Source organism: Polistes canadensis, unplaced genomic scaffold (genome assembly GCF_001313835.1).
Source record: "Polistes canadensis isolate GaletaPanama2010 unplaced genomic scaffold, ASM131383v1 scaffold_48, whole genome shotgun sequence".
NCBI lineage: Eukaryota > Metazoa > Arthropoda > Insecta > Hymenoptera > Vespidae > Polistes > Polistes canadensis.
Genome location: NW_014569595.1, coordinates 687,022 through 709,105, shown reverse-complemented (window position 1 = coordinate 709,105; position 22,084 = coordinate 687,022). Strand labels below are relative to the sequence as shown.

General features: G+C 37.7%; 1 protein-coding gene across 6 annotated transcripts in view; it reads right to left on the bottom strand.

Annotated features, from left to right (window-relative positions):
* Positions 1-21,285, bottom strand: part of LOC106785339 (visual system homeobox 2-like) — a 56,023-nt gene extending 34,738 nt beyond the window's left edge. For 4 of the 6 annotated variants that reach the window (XM_014745714.1, XM_014745716.1, XM_014745718.1 and 1 more), the window contains exons 1-3: positions 20,506-21,285; positions 18,956-20,082; positions 7,190-7,231 (exon numbers count right to left, since the gene is read on the bottom strand). In XM_014745714.1, coding sequence (XP_014601200.1) covers positions 7,190-7,231; positions 18,956-19,421 — 508 coding nt within the window. In that variant the 5' untranslated portion in view covers positions 19,422-20,082; positions 20,506-21,285. The remainder of the gene's footprint in view (positions 1-7,189; positions 7,232-18,955; positions 20,083-20,505) is intronic. The other 2 variants (XM_014745715.1, XM_014745717.1) reach the window with 2 other exon arrangements.
* Between the last annotated feature and the right edge of the window lie 799 nt (positions 21,286-22,084).

Below are 22,084 nucleotides of genomic sequence, written 5' to 3'. Positions count from 1 at the left end.
CTTTCCTTCGCGACTAAAAGTGAGAAAAGTCGGGAATGGTTGTTGGGATCCATCCATCCATCCGTTGGTTGGTTGATTCAAGCATTCTCAGCCTTACTACAACACCGTGTAACGTTTATCCTTGTATCGTTTTAAAGCTTGCGAGAGGTGGGGGGGGGAGAAGAGAGACTCAGTGAAATCTAAAACTTACTGTTAGAATAAGAAGAAGAAGAAGATGAAGGAGGAGTAGAAGAAAGAAAAGAGGGGCCCTTTCTCTCTCTCCCTCTTGAAAGAAATCATCATCGTTGTGTTGTTATATTGTCGTATAAACTCGTACCTCATACGACGGTAGTGTTGTCATAGTCGTTACACCTTTGCCAACATGCACCACCACCACCACCACCACTATTACTACTACTACTACTACTACTACTACTACTACTATTACTAACACACCACGCCCATCCGTGTCAAAATATTTCCACGAGAATACGTGTATAGGCCGGCCCCCTTTTTATTCTTTTTTTCTTTTTTTTTTATATGCTTCTCTCTCTCTCTCTCTCTCTCTGTCTCTGTCTCTCTTTCTCTCTCACGTTTCCTCGAGAGCCCATCTTCTTCCCTCTTACTCTCCTCGTACGTTACTCGCGCAAACTACCGGACTATTGCTTATGAAAGGGGTTAAAGTTGTGAGTGAGGTACGTTCGCGCACAACTCTCTCTCTCTCTCTTCTTTCTCTTTCTTTCTTTCTTTCTTTTTCTCTCTTACTTATGCAAACGTCAGAGTATGCGTAGGACTCCGTAAGCGAATCATTGTCCATTGTATTAACGACCGTCGTCGCAGGATATGGCGTCCTACCATTCGGAATCTTTTGTCAAGACCAGCTGAGCCAAAATGGCCTCCAATTCGTGACGTCATGATTTCACGTGCTCCAAGCAAACCGACGCTACTACCTATGTATGTATGAGTATATATATATGTGTGTGCTTGCATGGCTTAAGTAACATACATACATACATACGTATAGTACATCGATCCTGTTTCCTATGAAACCTTTTTAATATAAGAGAATATACATGTGTTCATCATCTATTAGCTAATCTTTTATATTTTCTTTCAATAAATTTGGTTACACCATCTGTACGCGAGTTATTTATATATTATTATATTTATCAATTATAATAGAAAATTAGATAATAATTCTCGTAGGAAAAAGTATCCGAGACGTTAAACTTGCATCTTATAAACACGCGCGCGCGCACGTAATATACGGAAAAGCTTCTTAAAGTTTCTGTTTTAAAGCATCTTGACGTTTTAATAGACAGAAACGGGAAAACTTGTTTTTCTTCATTTCTTTCTTTCTTTCTTTATTCTACTCGTTTCTTCGTTTTCTCGTGTACGAGAAGAAGGTAGATAGGTGGGTGGCTGGGTAGAGGAAAGGAGAAACTAAAAGAAATATATATATGTTTTCACTGTTAGGTAGCGTATATTAAAAGTTATTAGAGGTAGATATATATTTTTTGTTCTCTGTTTAACTTTGTTTCTTTTCCCTTCTGCTTCTTCTGTTGTAATTTTTATTTTCTTTTTCATATATATATATATATTTTTATTCCTCTTCTTCAAACCTAAACGAAGCACGAATACGGTCGCAAACGGAAAATAAACGCGTCGTCGTTCGTTCGTTACCGTCCAAGGAAAAATTACAAGCGCGTTAGGGGTCTCTACCCTTTTATTATAATATTATATAACCATTATTTAATTCTTAATATTCTTCATTCTCTCAGCCTCCGGGGCAAACGTCTTAAAGAATAAAATCTCCCGGTTTTCCTCTCTCACTCTCTTTCATACTCACTTTCTCTGTGCAAGGAAAAGCCTCGGCCTATTATTATTATATTTCTTCGGCATTACGCGAAAGAAAAATTTCGCGTTAGGTAAAGGTGTTGGTGTTTGTGCTGATGATTGTGTTGGTGATGCCTGTGCCGGGCCGTAAGCTAAACAATTGAAATAAGGTTATAATATCCATGATAATTAGAAATAATTTCAATGTAAGTAACAGCCAAAGTAATGAGAAACAATTTTTCGAGATATGACGAGATTTTTAAATGAATGAGAAAAGAAAGTAGCACAACGAGTTTTATCGATCGACATATACTCACATATCCCCCTCTCCTACGTGTATATCGATCGTCCGTTTAAATCTATTCATAAATATTATCTGATAAATGTTTTCATCTTTTTTTTTTTTCTTCTTCTTGTATTATTTTGTCCATTATTACTTGGGGTTGAATGAAATCGCGTCGGCGTAATAAAATCAATTTGAATCAACGTTACCTATCATACCTTCAATTTTATTTCTTTTTTCTCTTCTTGTTTTTTTTTTCTTTTTTGTTAATTAGTGTATTTGACACTAATTAGACGTAAAAAAAATTGTAAATTAAACGTTACATCACCTGTAACGTCAATATGAGAAAGAAAGAAAGAAAGAGAAAAAGAGACAAGAGAACGAGTAAAGAAATTATATTAAATTAGATACACAACAAACTGACCTAATAATTTATCTTACCTCTTTAGAAAGAACATACAAAAATAAAAAGAAGAAGAAGAAAAAGAAGCGTATACGCGAAAAGAGAGTACGCGAATAATAAATTAGTATCTAATAAAAAGTCAAGTCTTCTTAATGGAGGAAAAGTGGGTGGTTATATAGATATAGGGGGGGAAGGGTTGAAAGGAATAGGAGTGTTCGCGTGTATGTGCGTATGTCTCTCTCTCTCTCTCTCTCTGTGTGTGGTAATTAAGATTGAAAAAAAATAGAACCTAGGTGTAAAAATTGAAGATTCGCGTATAGACGACTACGACGACGACGAAATCAAAAAAAAGAAACTCCCCCAAAAAAAGAAAAGAAAAGATAGACCTAAAAAGAGAAAAATACAGAGAGAGAGAGAGAGAGAGAGAGAGAGAGAGAGAGAGAGAGAGAGAGAGAGAGAAATGGAGAGAAATGGAGAGAAATGGAGAGAGAAGAATAAGAAGAAAAAAGAAAAAAATATGTATATGTAATATATATATATATATATATATAAAGGTTTNAGCAAATCCTTATTGTTTTCAAAAAGAGAAAAAAACAGAGAGAGAGAGAGAGAGAGAGAGAGAGAGAGAGAGAGAGAGAGAGAGAGAGAGAAATGGAGAGAAATGGAGAGAGAAGAATAAGAAGAAAAAAGAAAAAAATATGTATATGTAATATATATATATATATATATATAAAGGTTTTCATAGAAATGACTTGGGTGTCCCGCGGTATGTTTTTTGATCGCGACTCGTTCCCCGCGTTTACCCTCCATCTCGAGTGAATCGCCCTGGCGACAGCCACCAGTAGTACAGGTCCGTGCAAACAAACTGCTTCTGCTGCTGCTGTTGCTGTTGCTGCTCCAGGCGTTGACTGTTACTAATTAAGGGTTGGTTTCACAGTACGCGTGTTAATTCTTAATTAATATCTTTGTCGCCTCCTCCGGCGTAGCAGCTCTCACCCCACTCCCCCACCCCCTCTCACCCCCTCACGCCCACCCATCCCTTATACACACTCTCTCCCTCTCTTAGGTTTTTTTCTATCTTTCTCTCTTTCTTTCTTTCTCTCTGGTACAAGTTCTCGTTGGTGGTAGGTTCTCTCTATTTATATCTTTCCTTTCACCTCTCGAACGACACCCTCGGTCTCGTCCATCCACTTCTACTCTTATGGAGTCTCTCGAATGAAAGGAGCTGTATGGGAACACACGCGCATCCTCGAGTCACCGCCCGGTTACAATCAAATGCTAGAGAAGGAAGGAAGGAAGGAAGGAAAGAAGGAAGGAAAGAAGGAAGGAAGGAAGGAAAGAAGGAAGGATGGTTGGTTGGATGGATGGATTGCAATAGAAGTGGAGAAAGGAAGGAAGGAAATCGAAGAATATTAGAAGAGGAAGATTTACGAAGGTGTATTGAACGGAATAAGAGAGATGAGAGGAAAATAGTAGTAGTAGTAATAGTAGTAGTAGTCGTGGTGAACAGTGCACAGAATGAATAGATGAGAGAAAACCAGTAGTGGACATTTTCTAGTAAATTTACTTTCGTAAATTTACGACCCCATTTTTTTTTTTATATATTTGTTTTCCTCGTCATTTATTTTTACAAAAGAAACGTTTCAAATGTCTTTGGTTTTGCTCTCTTATTCATCACTCCATCTCCACCCATTTTAACTTTGATTTTTAGAAAGATAAAAGAATACTCGCGACAGATATGTAATATATTTTCGATCGAATGGAAAATAACGTATAATATTTAGTTGTTTTAATCGTATGGATGGATCAGTCAAATTTATCTTTCTTGCATTGTACGATGTTCGAATGGGAGATTTAATTTATCCTTACAATGGTACGATCTTTAAACTTATTGTTAGTAATCAAGCAATGGTTATCTTCTTATATTATTCTTCTTTTTATTTTAACAAATGAAAGAAAAAGAAAATAAAAGTAAAAGAAATATGTTCTACCATTTTGCGTTCTCCATCGAGACCGTGATTTTAGTCAGCCTTGGACTACGATTTTAAACCTTTTATATAAAGCGGCTTTTCTACTCTTTTCTTCTTCATCCTCATCCTCCTCCACCTCTTCCACCTCCTCCTACTTCTGTTCCTTCTTCTTTTCTTAGGCTACCGTCTTACGCGTTTCTTTTCAACGAAGATAGTAGTCAATTTCCAACGAGCTACGCGACGAGATCGATAACGAAAGCAACGAAGATGATTGGATCGGACGTCGTACTTTTTTTCTCTTCATCTTTTTCATTCACTACCATTACCACCACTATCTCATCTACTTCTTTATTCGAGACTTTTCCTAACCCTACCCCAGTACATCCTTTCTACCCTCATTTATTGCAACCACACCATCTCAAAGTTAAGACGCGTGGTATACGAACGTTAATATCCGTCGATTCTCGATATTATCAAAGTAGGTATCTCGATAGTAAGTAACAATAAAATATATATATACAGATAACCCTTCTATATAACACGATAGATAGGTTTCTAAAAAATGCCCGTGTTATATATATATATATTATTTTAAGGTAATTTAGTTTTTAAATATATATTAAACGAAATTATATTATCCAGTGCTGTAGAAGTACAATGTTGTATTAAGATTTTCGTAATTTGTTTATCGTCTTAGAACAAAACCGTTTTATAGGATGCCGCGTTGTAGAAGGGTTGCCGCAATTAATGAATCGTGTTATAGCAAAACCGTGTTATGGGATTTCGTGTTCTAGGAGATTTTTCTGTATATATAAGGAAAAGAAGGAGGTGTAATAGTGGGGTGGGAAAGCTTGTAAGTTTTCTTCTCAGCAACGATGATGTTTCCCTCGCCTTTCCAATTTTCTCAGACGTCTTTACAGAGAGTGTACCGTTATCGTCCTAGCCTCGGGCAAAAGGGGTAGTTTGAAGAAGAAGAAGTAGAAGAAGAAGAAGAAGAAGAAGCAGAAGAAGAAGAAGGAGCTTTTCCTTTACTCCGAGAAATCTTTCGGTATTTTTCTTTTACCAACAAATTGGACTATTACGTTCGCAAAGGCGCTGTTACCTTACGAAACCCGTCAGCCGTATTTTCTCTCTCTCTCTCTCTCTCTCTCTCTCTCTCTTTCTCTCTCTCTTTCTCGCTTTCTCTCTTTCTTACCCCGTCGCTCCATTTCGTGCAACTCGTACCTAAGCTCTCAAAGTACCGCACAGTTGTTAAAACAAGCAATTCTGACGGAAAGCTCGTTACCGTTCCATCGCTTTCCCTGCACCCCGGAAAGCACCATCCCAACCCATTCTACCCACACCCCTTCCTCTATTCCCAAGTCCTTCGATCCTACCGAGGAAGAGCTTTGTATTCGTCGATAGAAATATATCTGCTACTTTTCTCTCTCTCTCTCTTTCTATTGGTCTCCCTCCTCCATCTCCTTCTATTTTCCCTCGAACTTGATTAAGGTTCGTTACTTCGTGAAAGCAGCCAAGACAAAAGTAATATAGAAGCCGAGAAGAAGAAATTTATTTTCATTTTATTCTTAGACAACTACTACAACAACAACAACAACAATAATAACAATAATAAATAAGAATGTAAAAAATTGCACGTGAACAATTTTTTCTTATTTTCTTTTACTTCTTCTTTTTTCTTTCTTTTTTTTCTCATCTCGTCTCGTTTCTTTTCTTTTATTTTCTTTCTAATCGTTCTAACGATATTTTTCCTAGCCTCAGAATCGAATTTCTTTAGAAGGAAAAAAAGTTCTCTCCTTACCGATTAGCGTTTCAATGTGTGTGCTTCGGGGCGGGGAGGGGGGCGTGGTCCGGGTGATAGAAAATTTTCTAAATGTTTTGACAGGACACTCGATACGAGTTAGCTCTCTCTCGTTTAGTACATTTTTTTCCTGTAATTGGAACTCTCTCTCTCTCTCTCTCTCTCTCTCTCTCTTTTTCTTCAGATTCTTTTCTTAAGTTTTTTTCTTCTTCCTTTCCTATTTATTTTTCTTCTATATCCAATTTTGTTTTTTTTTGTTTAATAAATCGTTTCCGTAAATTTTTCTTTCCCTCGTTCTCATGGATAATGGACAAAAATTTGTAATATGTTAACGACGATAATGATAATGATAATCATGATGATGATTATGATGATGATGATTATGATGATGATGATGATGATGATGATGATGATGATGGTAAAGAAAAGGACAGAGAACTTATTTAAATTCGAATCAGAAATAGATGATCGATAACCATGTATGAAAAATAATATATAATATCTATATGTATAATAATAATAATAATATTAAGGGAAGGTCATAGTTGCGGTGATCATTTTCAAACTGTCGTTTCTCGTTACAAGTGGCATCGGTTTGCGAACCAACCGAGAAAACTTTTGTTTAATGGCTTGGAAAAATCAGAATCATCATCGTGCACCCGAATATGAAATGAGTGTCTCTCTTCTTTCTTTTCTCTCTCTCCTCTCTCCTATCTCTCTCCTGACTCGTCTTTCGTTAGGATGACGTCATCCTTGAAGCAAACGAGCCATCTGTATGACGATGATAACGAAGAACAGAATATTCTTCTTTTTCCTTTTTTTTCTTTTAATTTAATAATAATAAATTGGAAAGAAACTAGGGAAGTTTGTTTCTCACGATGACAATTACAATTGACATTAAAATCATCATCTCTCACCTGGACTTGCATTCGAGAAGGTGCCTTTCGTCTGTGAGAATCCTGTAACAAAGAAAAAAAACGAAAAGATATTTTTCTATCTTCATTCCTTTTCTTCATCATCATCATCATCATCATCATCGTCATCATTTTCGTGTTCTCCTTCTTCTACATACTCTCTCTCTGTGCGTATGTTTGTTTGTATTAATTCAAAGTATAAAATATATATATATATATATATATATGTGTGTGTCTGTGTGTGTGTGTGTGTGTGTGTGTGTGTAAACTTGATTACTTCGTTACACCTCGTTAATATATTTTTAATTCGAGTAATCTCCGTGGATTTTCGCGGAGTCCGTTTTCTCTCTCTCTCTTTTAACGACGTGGGTTGGAGGAGAAGGAGGAGGAGGAGGAGTTAGTCGGCAGCGATTCGATTAATTAAAACTCCGTGAAACTCCACGACACGAGGTCGCATTTCTTCGTCGAATAGTCCCTGCGAAAAGCCAAGAGTCCTGACCTTTTCTGCTTCGTCTAAATTCAATTAAAATAGGTACCGATAATGTAATGAGAGAACAGAACAGAACGTAATTTTCCTTATACATACATACATACATACATACATACATACATACCTACGTATATACTTACATACTTATTTTTTATGCGTGTGCAAGGATGGAAGAAGAAGAAGAAGAAGAAGAGAAGAAAAGAAAAAAATACTTGTAACATAAACTATATATATAAAGGTAATTCCGATGAGATTTCTAAACCGTTTCGTTAATTTCTTATTTTCTCTTCATTTCTGCCTCGTTAAATTACCTAGTATGTAGGAAAAAAAAAAGAACGAAAAAGAAAAAAGGGAGAGATAAAGTTAGCCTTTTAAATATCGCGCATCGTGTCTCTTTTTTTTTCTTGCTTTCGAAAAAGATTAAAGAAGATGAAAATTTTGTTTGACCATTACGAAGTAGCACGAGCTATTTCAATTCCAAAAGATGACAGAGAGAGAGAGAGAGAGAGAGAGAGAGAGAGAGAGAGAGAGAGAGAAGAGCTAGCTAGATATACTTACTCGTCCTTTCATTCGTCGCGTCGTTGGGGTAGGTAAAAAGAGAGAGAAAAAAAATAGGGGCAAAAAATAAGTGAGGAATAAGAAAGAGAAGAAAAGGGAAGAGAAGCATTCCTGGTCGAGTTAGCGAGGAGGTTAAGTCTCGCTAGTAGTATTAAGATGTTTCAGTACGGCCATTTTCTAATAAAGTCGTCTTCTTCTTCTTCTTCATCTTCTACTACCACTACTACTACTACTACTACTAATACTTTTGCCGAAGTAACATCGAGGACACCACAGTTGTAGGGTTTGAAAAACAGGGGTTGAAAAAGATTCCCCCTGGTCTTTCTCTAAGAAAGTTAGGCGCATAGTAGGTAGTCACTCTCCTCCTTCAGGGTTGAATGTTAGTAGTGTTGGTGAAACTCTGTGTCATTTGAAAACCCCTCCCCCCCTTCCGGCTTTGCTGTGTGCCTTCGTATATAAGCTCAACACTTTTGCGCGGGGGTGGGTTGTCGAGAGGAGGAGAAGAAGACGAAGAAGAAGAGGAGGAGGAGGAGGAGGAGGAGGAGGAGGAGGAGGANGAGAGGAGGAGAAGAGGAGGAGGAGGAGGAGGAGGAGGAGGAGGAACGGGTAGACTGGCTTGGTTTGGTTTGCTTGCTTGCTTGCTTGCTGAGTCGAGCTCCACCCTAAAACGACTTTAACGAGCCGTCGTCGTCTTAAAATAGGGATGCCGAGCTTGAACCGAGTTTGCGCCGTTTGTTTGATAAATTAACCTAAAAAAGAATATCATTGGGGGGATCGGATCTATGAAAAACATGTCTAATGACATTCGAAAAATTATTTTTTTTCTCTCTCTCGTTCATTCTTCTTTTATTTTCAACTGTTACTAACCCCTGTGCAATATCACCCTTCCCGTTATATTTAAGTATCAATTACTTGGAAATCGTCCAATAGAATTTTTCTTTAAATTGTTCACTTTTTTAAGGACGCGTGCGTGCCTGCGTGTCGCGTTAAGGATCTCTCTTTCTTTCTTTCTTTCTCTCTTTTTCTATAGCATTCTTATACATTCTTTTTCCTGGCCTTTCTTTTTCTACCCGATTTCTTTCTTTCTTTCCTTGTCCTTTTCCTTTTTCTTTTTCTTTTTCTTTTTCTTTTTTTTTCCCTCTTCCTTTTTACCTTTTCCCCTGTCCGTCGTCCCCCCTTTTGGCAATAATCGTTGCTGCCAACTAGGAATCGAGAATGAAGAGAAATTTAAACCTCGATCATCGTGTCAGTCCTTACACTGCCTGGCTCTGCTGCCGGCTGGGTTGCAGAGGCCCATGAGGTTTCAAATTTTTTGAAAACCACATAATACTAACACGACACGGAAAAAGAGAGAGAGAGAGAGAGAGAGAGACAGTTAGAGTGAGTGAGTGAACCAGAGAAAGAGAGAGAGAGAGAGAGAGAGACAAGGGCAAAGTCCATTGAGAAAAATCCACTTCCTAAGTCTCGTGTTACAGGCGTGTATTTTGACAGGATCTTATTGTCGTCGCACGGCTAAGCCCTATTGACCCTATTATGGCCCTATTAGTATTATACTAGGATTTGCGGTTACTCCTTGAAAAGCTTATTCTCTCTCTCTCTCTCTCTCTCTCTCTCTCTCTCACTCTCCTTTTTCTACTTTCCTTCTTCATTCTTATTCAATAAAAGAAACATACATACGCGTGTGCGCTTGATTTCCATGTAAGTGTGTGTACGTATCACACATTTTTACCTTAACTATAATTCCTACCCTTATTTTTCATATATTTATATAAGAAAATTGGTTAGATGAGAGAGAGAGGAATTATGGAGAAGTATATAGAAAAGAAAATAATTAGGAATAATAGTATGTTTACGAGAATATAATCGTGTAAGTAAGTTTGTCGCGGATTCTACGGAAAATTGCGAGTTCTTTTTCACCCTACAAATTAGCGACAAGAGGAGAAGGGGCCAGAAGACGGATAGAGAAAGAAGAGCAAACGTGAATGACGAAGAACGGTGATGAGGAGGGAGGGGTTAGGGGAATGTTGGAGATGAAGAAAATCGTTTGAACGCGCGCGCGCGCGCGCTCGCACGCACGCACGTCCACGTTGGCCCTTCGAAGAGGCTACTACCTACCTACCTACCTACCTACCTACCTACCCATCTACCTACCTACCTACCTATATACTACTATACTACTTTCCGCTTTCCCAACTTGGAAGCAGGCAAGCAAGCAAGCAAGCTCGGAATGAGCTGCTACTTAGAGAACGGCTGGAAATGTATTCAGAGGCACGCAATCAAGGTTCCTCATCGTTTTCCGTGTTTCACGCACACGCAACTAACTACGCGTTACTTTCTTGCGCCTGCGTCTGAATCACACGTATATATATGTATATATATGCACATGCATGCACGTATAGTGCGTCTATACGTATTTGCGTGTTTGTTCTGTATCTTCTGTGTATATACGTGTATACATATATATGTGCATGTACATATAGCATGCACGTATTTTACGTATTTTTTCCTCTGTCCTCTGTGTATATACGTCTATGTGTGTGTTGGTGAGGTAAGCTCGCGCACGCACAGAGATGACGATCGGCGCGTGTGTGTTTGAGGCGTGAATTCATGTATGCTCGCGAAGTACTCTTCACCGGGGGGGACAATCGAGGTGTTGGACTGGAAATCCATACCAATTTGAGCGACTTACGCTCGTTCGCTTGAAAGCCCGCAACAACGACCACCACACCATAGGAGGAGGACTGACTGACTGACTACGTTGTATGCATTCGCTACACCTCACGCATACGCATACTAAACGTCAGAAAGAGAGAGAGAGAGAGAGAGGGACTAGTGTTAAGAAGAACCCGATGAGAATTACATCACAGATCTTGCTATAATTCTTTTCTACGGTCGAGATTAGATGAACTGGGATTAATATGACTTTTTATTATATAAAGAGTTGTTTTGCGATTTTATTTTTGCTCGTTTGTTTGTTTGTTCGTTAGCTCCATGATAAACATACGTGAATCGTTAATTTATTTATCTTTCAATGATTCATTTAAGAAATACCAATCGATTTTTATACGATCGGCGTTGATATATTAGAGTGAACCAAAAAAGTGCGTGCGTTTTTAAATTAATATTCTACTTGCACGCAAAGTAATTTTATCGACTTCAAAATATTACACTAATCTGAAATAACACAACTAAACCCGCGAATGTTCGGTTCACCCTAATAAGTTGCATCTTGGAAGAAAACTTGTTATTTGAAGTTAACATTATGTTTCAAAAAAAAAAAAAGAAAAATATCTTTCAGTAGTCGATTGTGGGGTTTCATCTATATCAAAAATGTATATGAGTCATTTTGTTTTTTTATCGGTATTATATAAACGAATATTTTACATTCAATCAGTCATAGTTGGATAATAATATGCGATATTCATAATTCCTATTTGATGGGGAGGGAAAAGGTGTGAGAGAATAATATTGAAAATAACTATTAGAACATAGGGAAATAGATAAAAATAGATTGTAGGAAAGTTAGGGAAATCGTCCCTGTGGAAATCGTAGGACTTTGGCATGGAAGTGGCATGAACGAATGGGAAAAGGGAATGGGGGGATCGACCGAAAGGGCTGGCTGCTCGAGGGATGTTCCACGAACGGAGGGATAGGGTGGGGAGGGGGGTGGTGGAGGGTGAAACTCCGGCGAGTTCGCCGAGGCACGCTAATGGACATAGTTTGCTGCTAATGTCCGAGACTAATTCCCGTGTTATTTCATTAACGTCCCCGCAGCTCCCCCGAGGGGTTTTAGCTCTCTGGCACCTACTACTATGTCGCTTTAACACCATTGCCATAACGCGTTCCCACTAGTATTGCGCACTAGTAGGTGTACTAACACTATATAGAATACAACACAGCCTAACACCTCGTCGTGGCCCGGACACGACCTCGACGAACGACCTCGACATATAACCTTACACTTCGTAGGGCCCTACGTCAAGCAACCAACCCAACAACCAACCCCATTTGGATTTCAAACCTTTTACTTGTACTTGGGTGTCAAAGGGTCCAAATTTACGACCACGATTCCTTCCAATTTTTTATCTATTATTCTAACCCATGAGGAGTTCTTGTCTCTCTCTCTCTCTCTCTCTCTCTCTCTCTCTCTCTCTGTTCTTTATTTTTCTTTTTAATGGAATATTATATCGAAATAAAATCTATGAGAGGGAGGCTAAATAGGGGGAAGGTGGTATGTAAAAGTTTGCTATTTCTAGATTTTTATGGGGGTTTTTGTTGCTCTTAAGTTTAAGAAAAATAAAACAATATCGTTTATTAAATTGGTAAAAGATCATAAGCTTTTCAATCGGATCTCTGTGTATATTATATTATATCATATAATAAATTTCAAACGCCGCTGCGCTTTTAACGCTTAGAAAAGTATTACGATTGATTGATTGATTTATATATATTGATTAATTTAATTGTTTGGAATAACATATTTTTATATTAGTATTTATTGTATAATTATTTATTGTATCGATTTAATAAGTTTGATAAATTGTAATTATCGACGATATTTTGTTTTTCTTTTTTTTTCTTGCTGCCATCAGAGTATCGTGCAAGTGAATTGAATCGTTCAAATGTTGTGAATGAGATAATATTTTCTTTTTCATTATATATATATGAAAGTAATCAATCAATTTTTCGTAATCATCGACAAGTGTTTGCGAGATAAACTAGTATAGTATAGCCCGCAAGCGGGATATATAATTACCAGAGAGAGAGAAGATACGATTAGAGATTTCGTCGTTGGATGGGGGGAGAGGTATACTTCCTCTCGGATTGATTTGTTGAAGCGCGTTACGCGATTAGGCGATTAGGCGATAGTCTGTTACTATTACGAACGAGGGTCAAATGATTGACACCGCGAATATATATATACAAAGAGAGAAAGAGAGAGATTCTATCGTAATGAGAGAAAATCATTTCTGACCAATGCAGGAGAAAATTTGTGGCGAATCAATCGATGGTGATGAGTGGAAACAGGGGGGAAATGAGGGAGGAAAATGTTCCTCTATCCGCAATTACGCAGTTTCGCAGTTTCGATAATAAACAAGACGATGACGATGATCTATGCATTATCCAAGATATAAATTGCATTTATTTATAATAAGAAAAAAAGAAAAAATGAGGAAAATAAATAATTCACATGATTAATTGTCCTCGAAGAGGTGCGATTTTTTATATATTATACTATTTGTATGCGATTTATTAAACGGTAAAAAAGATTCGACCAGTAGAACGAATATCTATTCGTCGAAAGTATATTTTATTGACGATGATGACGATAATCGAAAAGAAATGTATTTTTTTCGAGCGTTAGCAACAAAAATTGTATTTTCTAACATTTCTTTGTTACCTAGAAAGTTAAAGTACGCATAAGAGAGAAAGGGAGAGAGAGAGAGAGAGAGAGAGAGAAGCGCCCTCGGTAGTGTTATCCAATTATTCTAAGTTGTTAAGGCGAGTTAGGACGCTTAAGGGACTAAATTAAGACATTCCGGGCGACAAATCTCCCAAGAATCTCAATTAACTTCTCCGAGGGCGGCGGTGCTTTAATTAACTGTTTAATTTCGTTTAATTTGCATTTCGGCGATTGCATAAGACCTTCTACAGAAATATCGATTCCGATAGTTATACCATTCCCTTATATATGTATATATATATATTTTATAATCGATATTTAATAATATTATCTCTTACTTAAGATTTTCTCTTTCGTCTTTCGAGAAAATAAAATACCAAATACACATCTCGCAGATAACTAATACGTTTCTCAAGGTTTAATGTCAAATCAGATTATTTTTGATCATCTATAATATTCTGTTAACGCGCTGAATCAAAATAATTTTTTTTTTTTTTCTTTTACTTTATCATAATCTAATTTCAAGATATTACAATCCTTTTTTTCTCTGAATTAATTAGAAATTATTACTGAGAAAAAAGAAACAAAAAGAATAGGCAACTATCTATTTCTCTTATCAAAATCTACGAACCCCTACTATATTATAAAAAGAGAAAGAAAGAAAAAACAAAAAGAAATAGGAAGCCTTAAAGAAAACACGATAAGACTTTTCTCGTGTACGAATTAGCAAAATAAAAAAAGGAAATTAATAAGAGCCGTAAAAAATAAGAATAAGAGAGAGAATGAGCAGATAGGTGGGGGTGGTGAGGGAGAGTATAGGAAAGGGAACGGAAGGAATTGTGGGATGGGGAGAAGAGAGAAGAGAGAGAGGGGAGAGCGGGGGAGGCTTAGGGGGTGGGATATCGAGGAAATAAAAGAAATAGAGATGGTCTCGCGACGGGGGGTTTGACGCGAGAACGATATCGGATTTTAACCGTATAGAAGGCTAATTTGAATTGCATGGCACTTACGCACACGCGTGATCGCGCAATATCGTGTGCGGGCACGTAGTAGAGAGAGTAAGAATATAGTATAAGAGTAGAGAGAAAAGAAGGCGTGGAAGCCGTGTGTTCCTAGAGTGCAAGTAGTTCGCACGTAACCTAAGAGAGAAAAAGTATATAAGAGAAAGAGAGAGTGAGAGAGAGAAAGAAAGAATTGTGAACGTAGAAACAGGGAGAGAGAGAGAGAGAGAGAGGATTGTATTATGAGTCTCTTACAACCGACTCCAGGCACTTTCCAGAAAACAAAGACCGAGCGAATTCATAATTCGCTAATTTGTTGAAGATTTTTTGCTCGAGTGCCGACGCTAGCTCGGGTAGTATGGCTTTGTCGCAAATGTCGGCGGCACCGAACGAGAAACGGGGGATGGTTACGGGTTTCGAGTCGCTTTGAAGTACTAATCAGTATCGACCTGCGCCTATAGGCCGCACCCTCCGTCTCCACCCTCCTCCTCCTCCTCCTCTTCCTACTCCTCCATATCCTCTTCCTTCTCCTCCTTCATCGCTGACTACCACCACCACCACCACCACCAGTACCAACCGATACCACCACCATCACTACCACCACCATCACCGTCAGCTAACCACCCCCGGGTGCGCAGAATTTAATCCCCTCTCCATGAAATCCCTTTTTCCTTCTCTCTCTCTCTCTCTCTCTATCTCACTCTCACTCTCACTCTCACTCTCTTACTCGTTCTCTCTCGTTACTCGTCTCTCTGTCTACCTTTCCTTCTTTCTTTCTTTCCTTCTTTCTTTTATTTCCTTCCTTCTTTATTTCCTTCTTCATTTCGTTTTCTTCCTCTACTGTGAGCTCTTTTTTTTAATCCCCTTTCCACCCCCTCCTCATTGATAAAAATTGTATTCTGTTTCTGCATGTGTGTGTGTGTGTGTGTGTGTGTGTGTGCGCGCGCGTCGTTCCTGCGTGCAAGTACCTACTCGAAATTCTTACGATTACATCCATTATTTAAACGTTGAGAAGGTTTTTTTTCTTTTTGTTTTCTTTTCGTATTTTTCGTTTATTTCGGATTAGATACAATAAATTGATGGCCCCCGTCAAATGTGGTATCGCGGGAACAAAATATTTCTCGAGTTTTTTTTGTCTAAATACGTCGTTTGGATATTTTTTGTCCTCTCCCTCATCCAACCTACCACCCTCTATCATTCGTAGAACATGTAATAGTATGCGTAAATTTGTTCTCACTCTAAGGTCAAATACCCTATCGCGCTTGTTTTTTTTTTCTTCTTCTTCCTTTCCTTTTTTTCTTCTTTTCTTTCTTTTCTTTTTTTTTTCCTTATAATGCAGAGAAGAGGACGGTGTGTAGCAAGGGTTGCGCGATTATACGACGATTTGTTGAATGGTTCGTGTCGAGAAGCGTTAGCAGAAGCAAGCAAATCTTCTGCAGTAGGGAAAAAGAGATGTGTAAGATCGTTTGAAAGAGAGAAAGAGAAAGGGAATAAGCTACGAAAGAATGAGTGAGCGAGTGAGTGAGTGAGTGAGTGAGTGAGGGAGTGAGTGAGGAAGAAAAGTAGATAGGGAATGAGTATGTGTCCTCCTCCGCTAAGCGTTGATAGGCAATCTAGTTGATTGCCAACTTCAAACGAACCGAAAAGCTGTGTGCGAAAGTCGATATGGCGAGGCAAAAAAAAATAAATTAAAAAAGAAAGAAAGAAAGAGAGAAAGAAAGTGGGAGAATCAAGAGCGAGAGAACGAATCTAAGAATTTGGAACAATACCTCTTGGGCCTCACCTTTCCTTTACCTTCTCCACTTCTTCACAACCCCCCCCCACCCCACCCCTTCCAAACCCCCGTCACCACCATTTCTACCACACCCTTGTTCATCCCGATCACAGGCAAATACGATTTTCTCTCCGTGTCGTCGTCTCTCTAGACGTTTTATCGATTTCATCAACCCTCATCAAAGGTTCATTTTTGGTTGTTGTTGTTCTCCTTTTTTTTCCTTTCCCTAGTTACCTTCCTTTTTTCCTCATTTTCTTATTTTTATTCTAATCATTTTTTAATAGTAGTAGTAGTAATAGTATTGTAATATTTAAATAAATTTCATTAAGAAAATTTTATTTCTCAATGATTTTACTTTCCACCCTAGTTCGTATGAATTATTTATTGACAACAACCATGATCATATTTTTCTTCTTTTTATTATTATCTATTGTTTAGAAAAAGATAAAGGAGATAAAATCATTTTTAGTGTTCTCTTTTTTTCTTCCTCAATTACCTTTTTTCCATTTTCTTATTTTTAATCTAATCATTATTTTAATAGTAGTAATAGCAATAGTAGTAGTAGTAGTAGTAATAGTAGTAGTAGTAGTAGTATTATAGTATTTAAATTAATTTCATTGAAAAAACACCTTATTTTAAATGATTTTCCTTTCTTATTTTTATTCTAATCTCATCGCTTAATAGTAGTAGTGTAGTAATAGTAGTATTATAATATTTAAATTAATTTCATTGAGAGGAAACACACACATCTTATTTTCAATGATTTTTCTTTCCATCCTAGTTTATATGAATATTCTTATTGACAAGAACGATCATTATATTTCTTCTTCCTCTTATTATTATTATTATTATCTATCGTTTAAAATAATGATAAAGAAGAAAACAAAATCCTTGATCCGAGTCCTCCTATCCCTGGCCTGTACTTTCTTCTTTAAGTCTGCCCAAGATTTTTTTAAGACAAAATATAAAGGTACGTACGAGAAGAGAGAGAGAGAGAGAGAGAGAGAGACGAGTGCTCGCGCGCGCGCACGCACGCGGGGCAAATAAAAATGCTCTCTACTGTAAGACGAGGTGCCAGAGTGACGTTTGAATGGAAGGTCTGATCCTTTGTCCTGACCCCCTCCTCGAATGGGAACCCGATACTCGAAAAACGTTCTCAAAATTCACTACGAAACGAACGAGCCGACGTTCAAATTCTATGTTGCATTTTTTCTTTCAATGATTAACGCTGACCGATGATACGTATGTAATCATACTTCTTATACCTTTTTTCTTCCAAAATGACTTTATAATTGATCACCGATTATAGATCATTTCTCGGTTCGAGTAATATTTTATTACTTAAATCAATCTGTTACCACAATCAAGATTTAACACCATATTAAATATTATATATTTCTTTTTCTTGAATTAAGTGTGTGTGTGTTTTTATCCATATATTATGTTCGTTTTTCTTTTGAGTGGTGGGGTGGGGGTAGTTTCTCCCTGGAGAAAAGGGAAACAATTTTTTCACACGTTTTTCTTGTTTTCTTTGCAAAACAGTTAATCCTCGTTTCCATAATAAAATGATACCGGTGAACGATCATTTTGCGGAACAATAATAATAATAATCGTACTTATCAAGATTTCTAATACGTTTCGCGAAAATCAATGGGGGTGGGGGATTGGTATGGGGATTGATAAATGACGATGATTCAAGGAATTAATTCGGTACGAGTTGAGAACAGTTTTGCGCGCGCGCGTTTAGAGCTATTTTTACGATTCATCGAGGTTCTTTGTGTTTTGGTGAGACATTGCAGGTCTCTACCCAACACTCAACTCATTATACCACTAATTATTCATAACGTTGGGGATTATTCCGACAAAAATATTCGGATTCCCACAACGTGCAAGGCGCGTAAAACGTGGCTACCGTTACATTATATTCTAACGCGTTCCTTCATGACGTCAATATGGTTATAAAAGAAAACAAATACACAAAAATATAATAAGAAGAAGTAGATATTTACCTTGTAGAAATATATATATATATAAATCTACAGCAATTAGTTAGAATTTGATTAGTCATAGATGGGTAGCAGACAACCCCGAGAGAAAATGTTCAGCTGTTGTTTGTAAGTTAGAGAATTTGTCTGTGGAAATTCCCTCGATTCTCGTAGAAAGATATCGTTGGACACAATGAAGAGGGTGGGGGKGGGGGATGAAGACGGTAACGGGAACGGGAACGGGAACGGGGGTGCGGGGGCACGTTCCCGTACGAGCAACAAAGGTGCGATTTTCGGTAATACGATCCTCGAGTAGTAGGCTCAGGGTGTTAAACGATAGCCATAAGTGGCACGTTAAGTGCTCGTTTAACGGGAGAACGATGATACTATATACTATCGATTGAAGTCGAGTTACCCGACGGAAGGATGAGTAGAACTAACTTGGAAATAAAATATCTGTGACTTCGCACACACGTACACGCATACACAGAGATCTATTCTTGAAATAGAATAGAAAATAATATGAAAAATATGAAATAAAGGATTATCTAACGTACCGTGTGGCGGTGTATGCTGAGTTGGACTATGTTGATGATGATTGGCGGTAACAGCAGTACCAGGAAGTACATGTTGCGCGTGTGCCGCTGGATGAACATTGACACCGGCAGGTGAGGCAGGAAGTTGACCCGGTTGATGTACCTGATGATGAGGTACATGATGCGCCGGATGAGGATGCGGTGGTGGTAGAAAAGCAGCCGCGACGGCTGCCTGAGCATTCAGGTAGGCCATACGCGAGGCCGTCAAATTTCCTAGGTTCCCAAGATTTCCAAGATTACCTAGATGATTCGTCAGGCTAGGCATGTAATCCCAGAGTTTGTGATGGGGTGCATTAGGTGCATAAGAAACCGCCGATACGCCGGCGGGTGGCGATCCTTGAGGTGAGCCACGATCGGTACCACTTGCATTTCCGGTACCATTCAGACCCAATAACTCTTGAATCGCGAACGGCGTGCGTTGCGGCATCTTGCTGTCCTTCTTCAGCCTTACTTCTGTCCCTTTTTTATTATCAATAATTTTCAATATGTCATCATCATGCGAGATGACTATCTTCTTCTTCCTCTTCTTCTTCTTCTTCTTCTTATTCCTTTTCTTATTCTTTTCTCTCTCTCTCTCTTTTTTTATTTAAGAATTAGGAACTTTTTATCTTTGTTATACGTAATATATATATATATGTATGTAAATATATACTCGTTTCGTTATATTCCGATGAATATTCGATTAAAAACACGATTTTTGTTTGACGATAGGCCCTCTCTGCTCACCCGTACACGTCCGTCCGTACACAGCATCCGACGCTCCGTAACAAATGTACACGTTCAAATAAAACTTTCTTCTTTATTATAACGTTTCTTTTTATCATTGATCGTAATACTCTTCTAGGCTAACTTTCGTTGATACTTCGTTGAGATATTCACTTGGTATTGTTAGAATACTTGTTAATCCTTTTATCCTATGTTATTCTCCCCATAGATCTTCATAATGGATTTTTAATTTTCCCTAGGTTGGATTATAATATCCCTAGGTTTAAGTTTTCTATCTTATTTCTGGTGCTAGATAAATGTCTACATACACTTATCCTTTGATTTATCTTCTTCTTATTATTTTTCGTTGTATATTTTCGTATCTTAAACCAGATATATTATGATAGACAAATGGTTCGATAGATAAATAGATACTTAGATGAATATATATATATACATATATATGAATATATCTAAATATGAATTGCTTAAGATAGAAATGAAAGATAGAAATAGAAAGAAAGTACAAGTGGTGGTAGTTTGCCGGCGGGCAAACTTTCAGTTAGCGACGGCAACGGGTGTTCTCGTGGATGCGAAATAGTGAAAGAGAGAGAGAGAGAGAAAGAGAGAGAGAGAGAGAGAGAGAGAGAGAGAGAGAGAGAGAGAGAGAGTGAAACAGAAATGATATATTTTGTTTCTCTTTTTCAAGATATATAACAATAAAGAATATATATATATATATACTATTATATATATATATATATATATAATAGTAGAAATGAGATAAACTTCACGTCTTCTTTTACCTCAGGCTATTTCTTTATATTTTCTCACGTTTTTTTTCATATCTTATCTCACACTTTGCATAAACCATATCTCATGAAGGAAAATAGTTACGATAAAAATCAAAAAGTTCACCAGAATACTCGTGTATACGTGTAGTAGTAGTAGTAGTAGTAGTAGTAGTAGTAGTAGTAGTAGTAGTAGTAGTAGTATATAACAAAATGCAATCCTTTTTTCACGATACAACTTTACTTATTTATCTTTCCTTGAATAAAAACCAAACGAAAACTCCCCCAAGAAAAAAAAAGTCGAAAAAGAAAAATATATATATAGTAAACCAAAGGAACAATCTCTCTCTTTATCCAATAATCAACGTGACGAATAAAACAACCCAGTTGTTTTCCATAATCTGGTGAGACGGGGGGGGGGTGAGTGAGATAAATCAACAAATACGACGACAAAAGTTCAGTTATGCACCAAATAATATGTTGCTTATTGGTTCAATTATTTTATGCACTGATGCTGATGCTGATGATGCTAATGCTGATGCTGATGATTGTTAAATGTTCTCATCCGGATTTCAAACTTGTGTTCCAATGTATAACTTAAATTAATTACTTGTATTTATTATAATATAATATACGTCAGATGAATTTATTTATATATTGATTTTTGTTTTTTTTCTCTTTTTCGATGAGAAAAACGTAAACGTTGATTGATGAAATATTATAAGGTATATATATAGATGTAATATATTATCTCACACTCGCGAGATCTTGATCGGAGCGCAACCGTGTCGTCGTCGCGGCGATGGGCAACTGAGCTCGTTCGGTGTCGGCTGTACGGGGTTGGGAGCCCCCAGGGGCGGCCACCACCAACTCTCCTTTCTCTCTCTCTCTTTCACTCGCTCACTCATACTCACACTCGCACTCGCACTCTCTCATATTCACTCGGTTCACTCTTTTCTCTTAACCGCCACCTCTCCTCTCCTCCTCCTCCCCTCCTCCTCGTCTCTTCGCACCCCCTTCGTAATGCCTAAGCTTCCCTTTCGTTCAGTTTCGTTTCGAATGGTGTGGTGTGGTACGGGCGCGCGCGCGCACGATTCTACCCTAAGAGAGAGAGAAGAAGAAGAGAAGGGGTGGGTGGTGGCCGTCCCTAAGTCGACAGTGGCCCTCTCGCATCGCCGATTGGTCCGTTTTTTCACACTCCCAACCAGGCAGACATAGCCCTAGTTACCCGACACAGAAGGTGGGCTTTACTATAGTTGACGCCTCAACATCGAGGCCTAGGATACGCCTACGAAACGCCGCTACGCGTTTTCATCTACACCCCAAAAAACTTCTTCTTTCTTCTTTCTCCCTCTTGCTATTTCTTACCTTCTTCTTTTATCCTTTTTCTTTCTTTTTCCTTTTTTACTCTTTTAGTTTTTCCTTCACTTTTTATTCCTTATTCTTTTTTCGAGATTCCATATATACACAGTTATTCATATTTCCATTTTTTCTTTTCAGATTTTCTTTCAATCATTATTTTCTTATGGAAGAGGATGATTTTTATATTTTTGTTTTAACGTAATTATTTAATCATTTATTATTAGTTTATCGT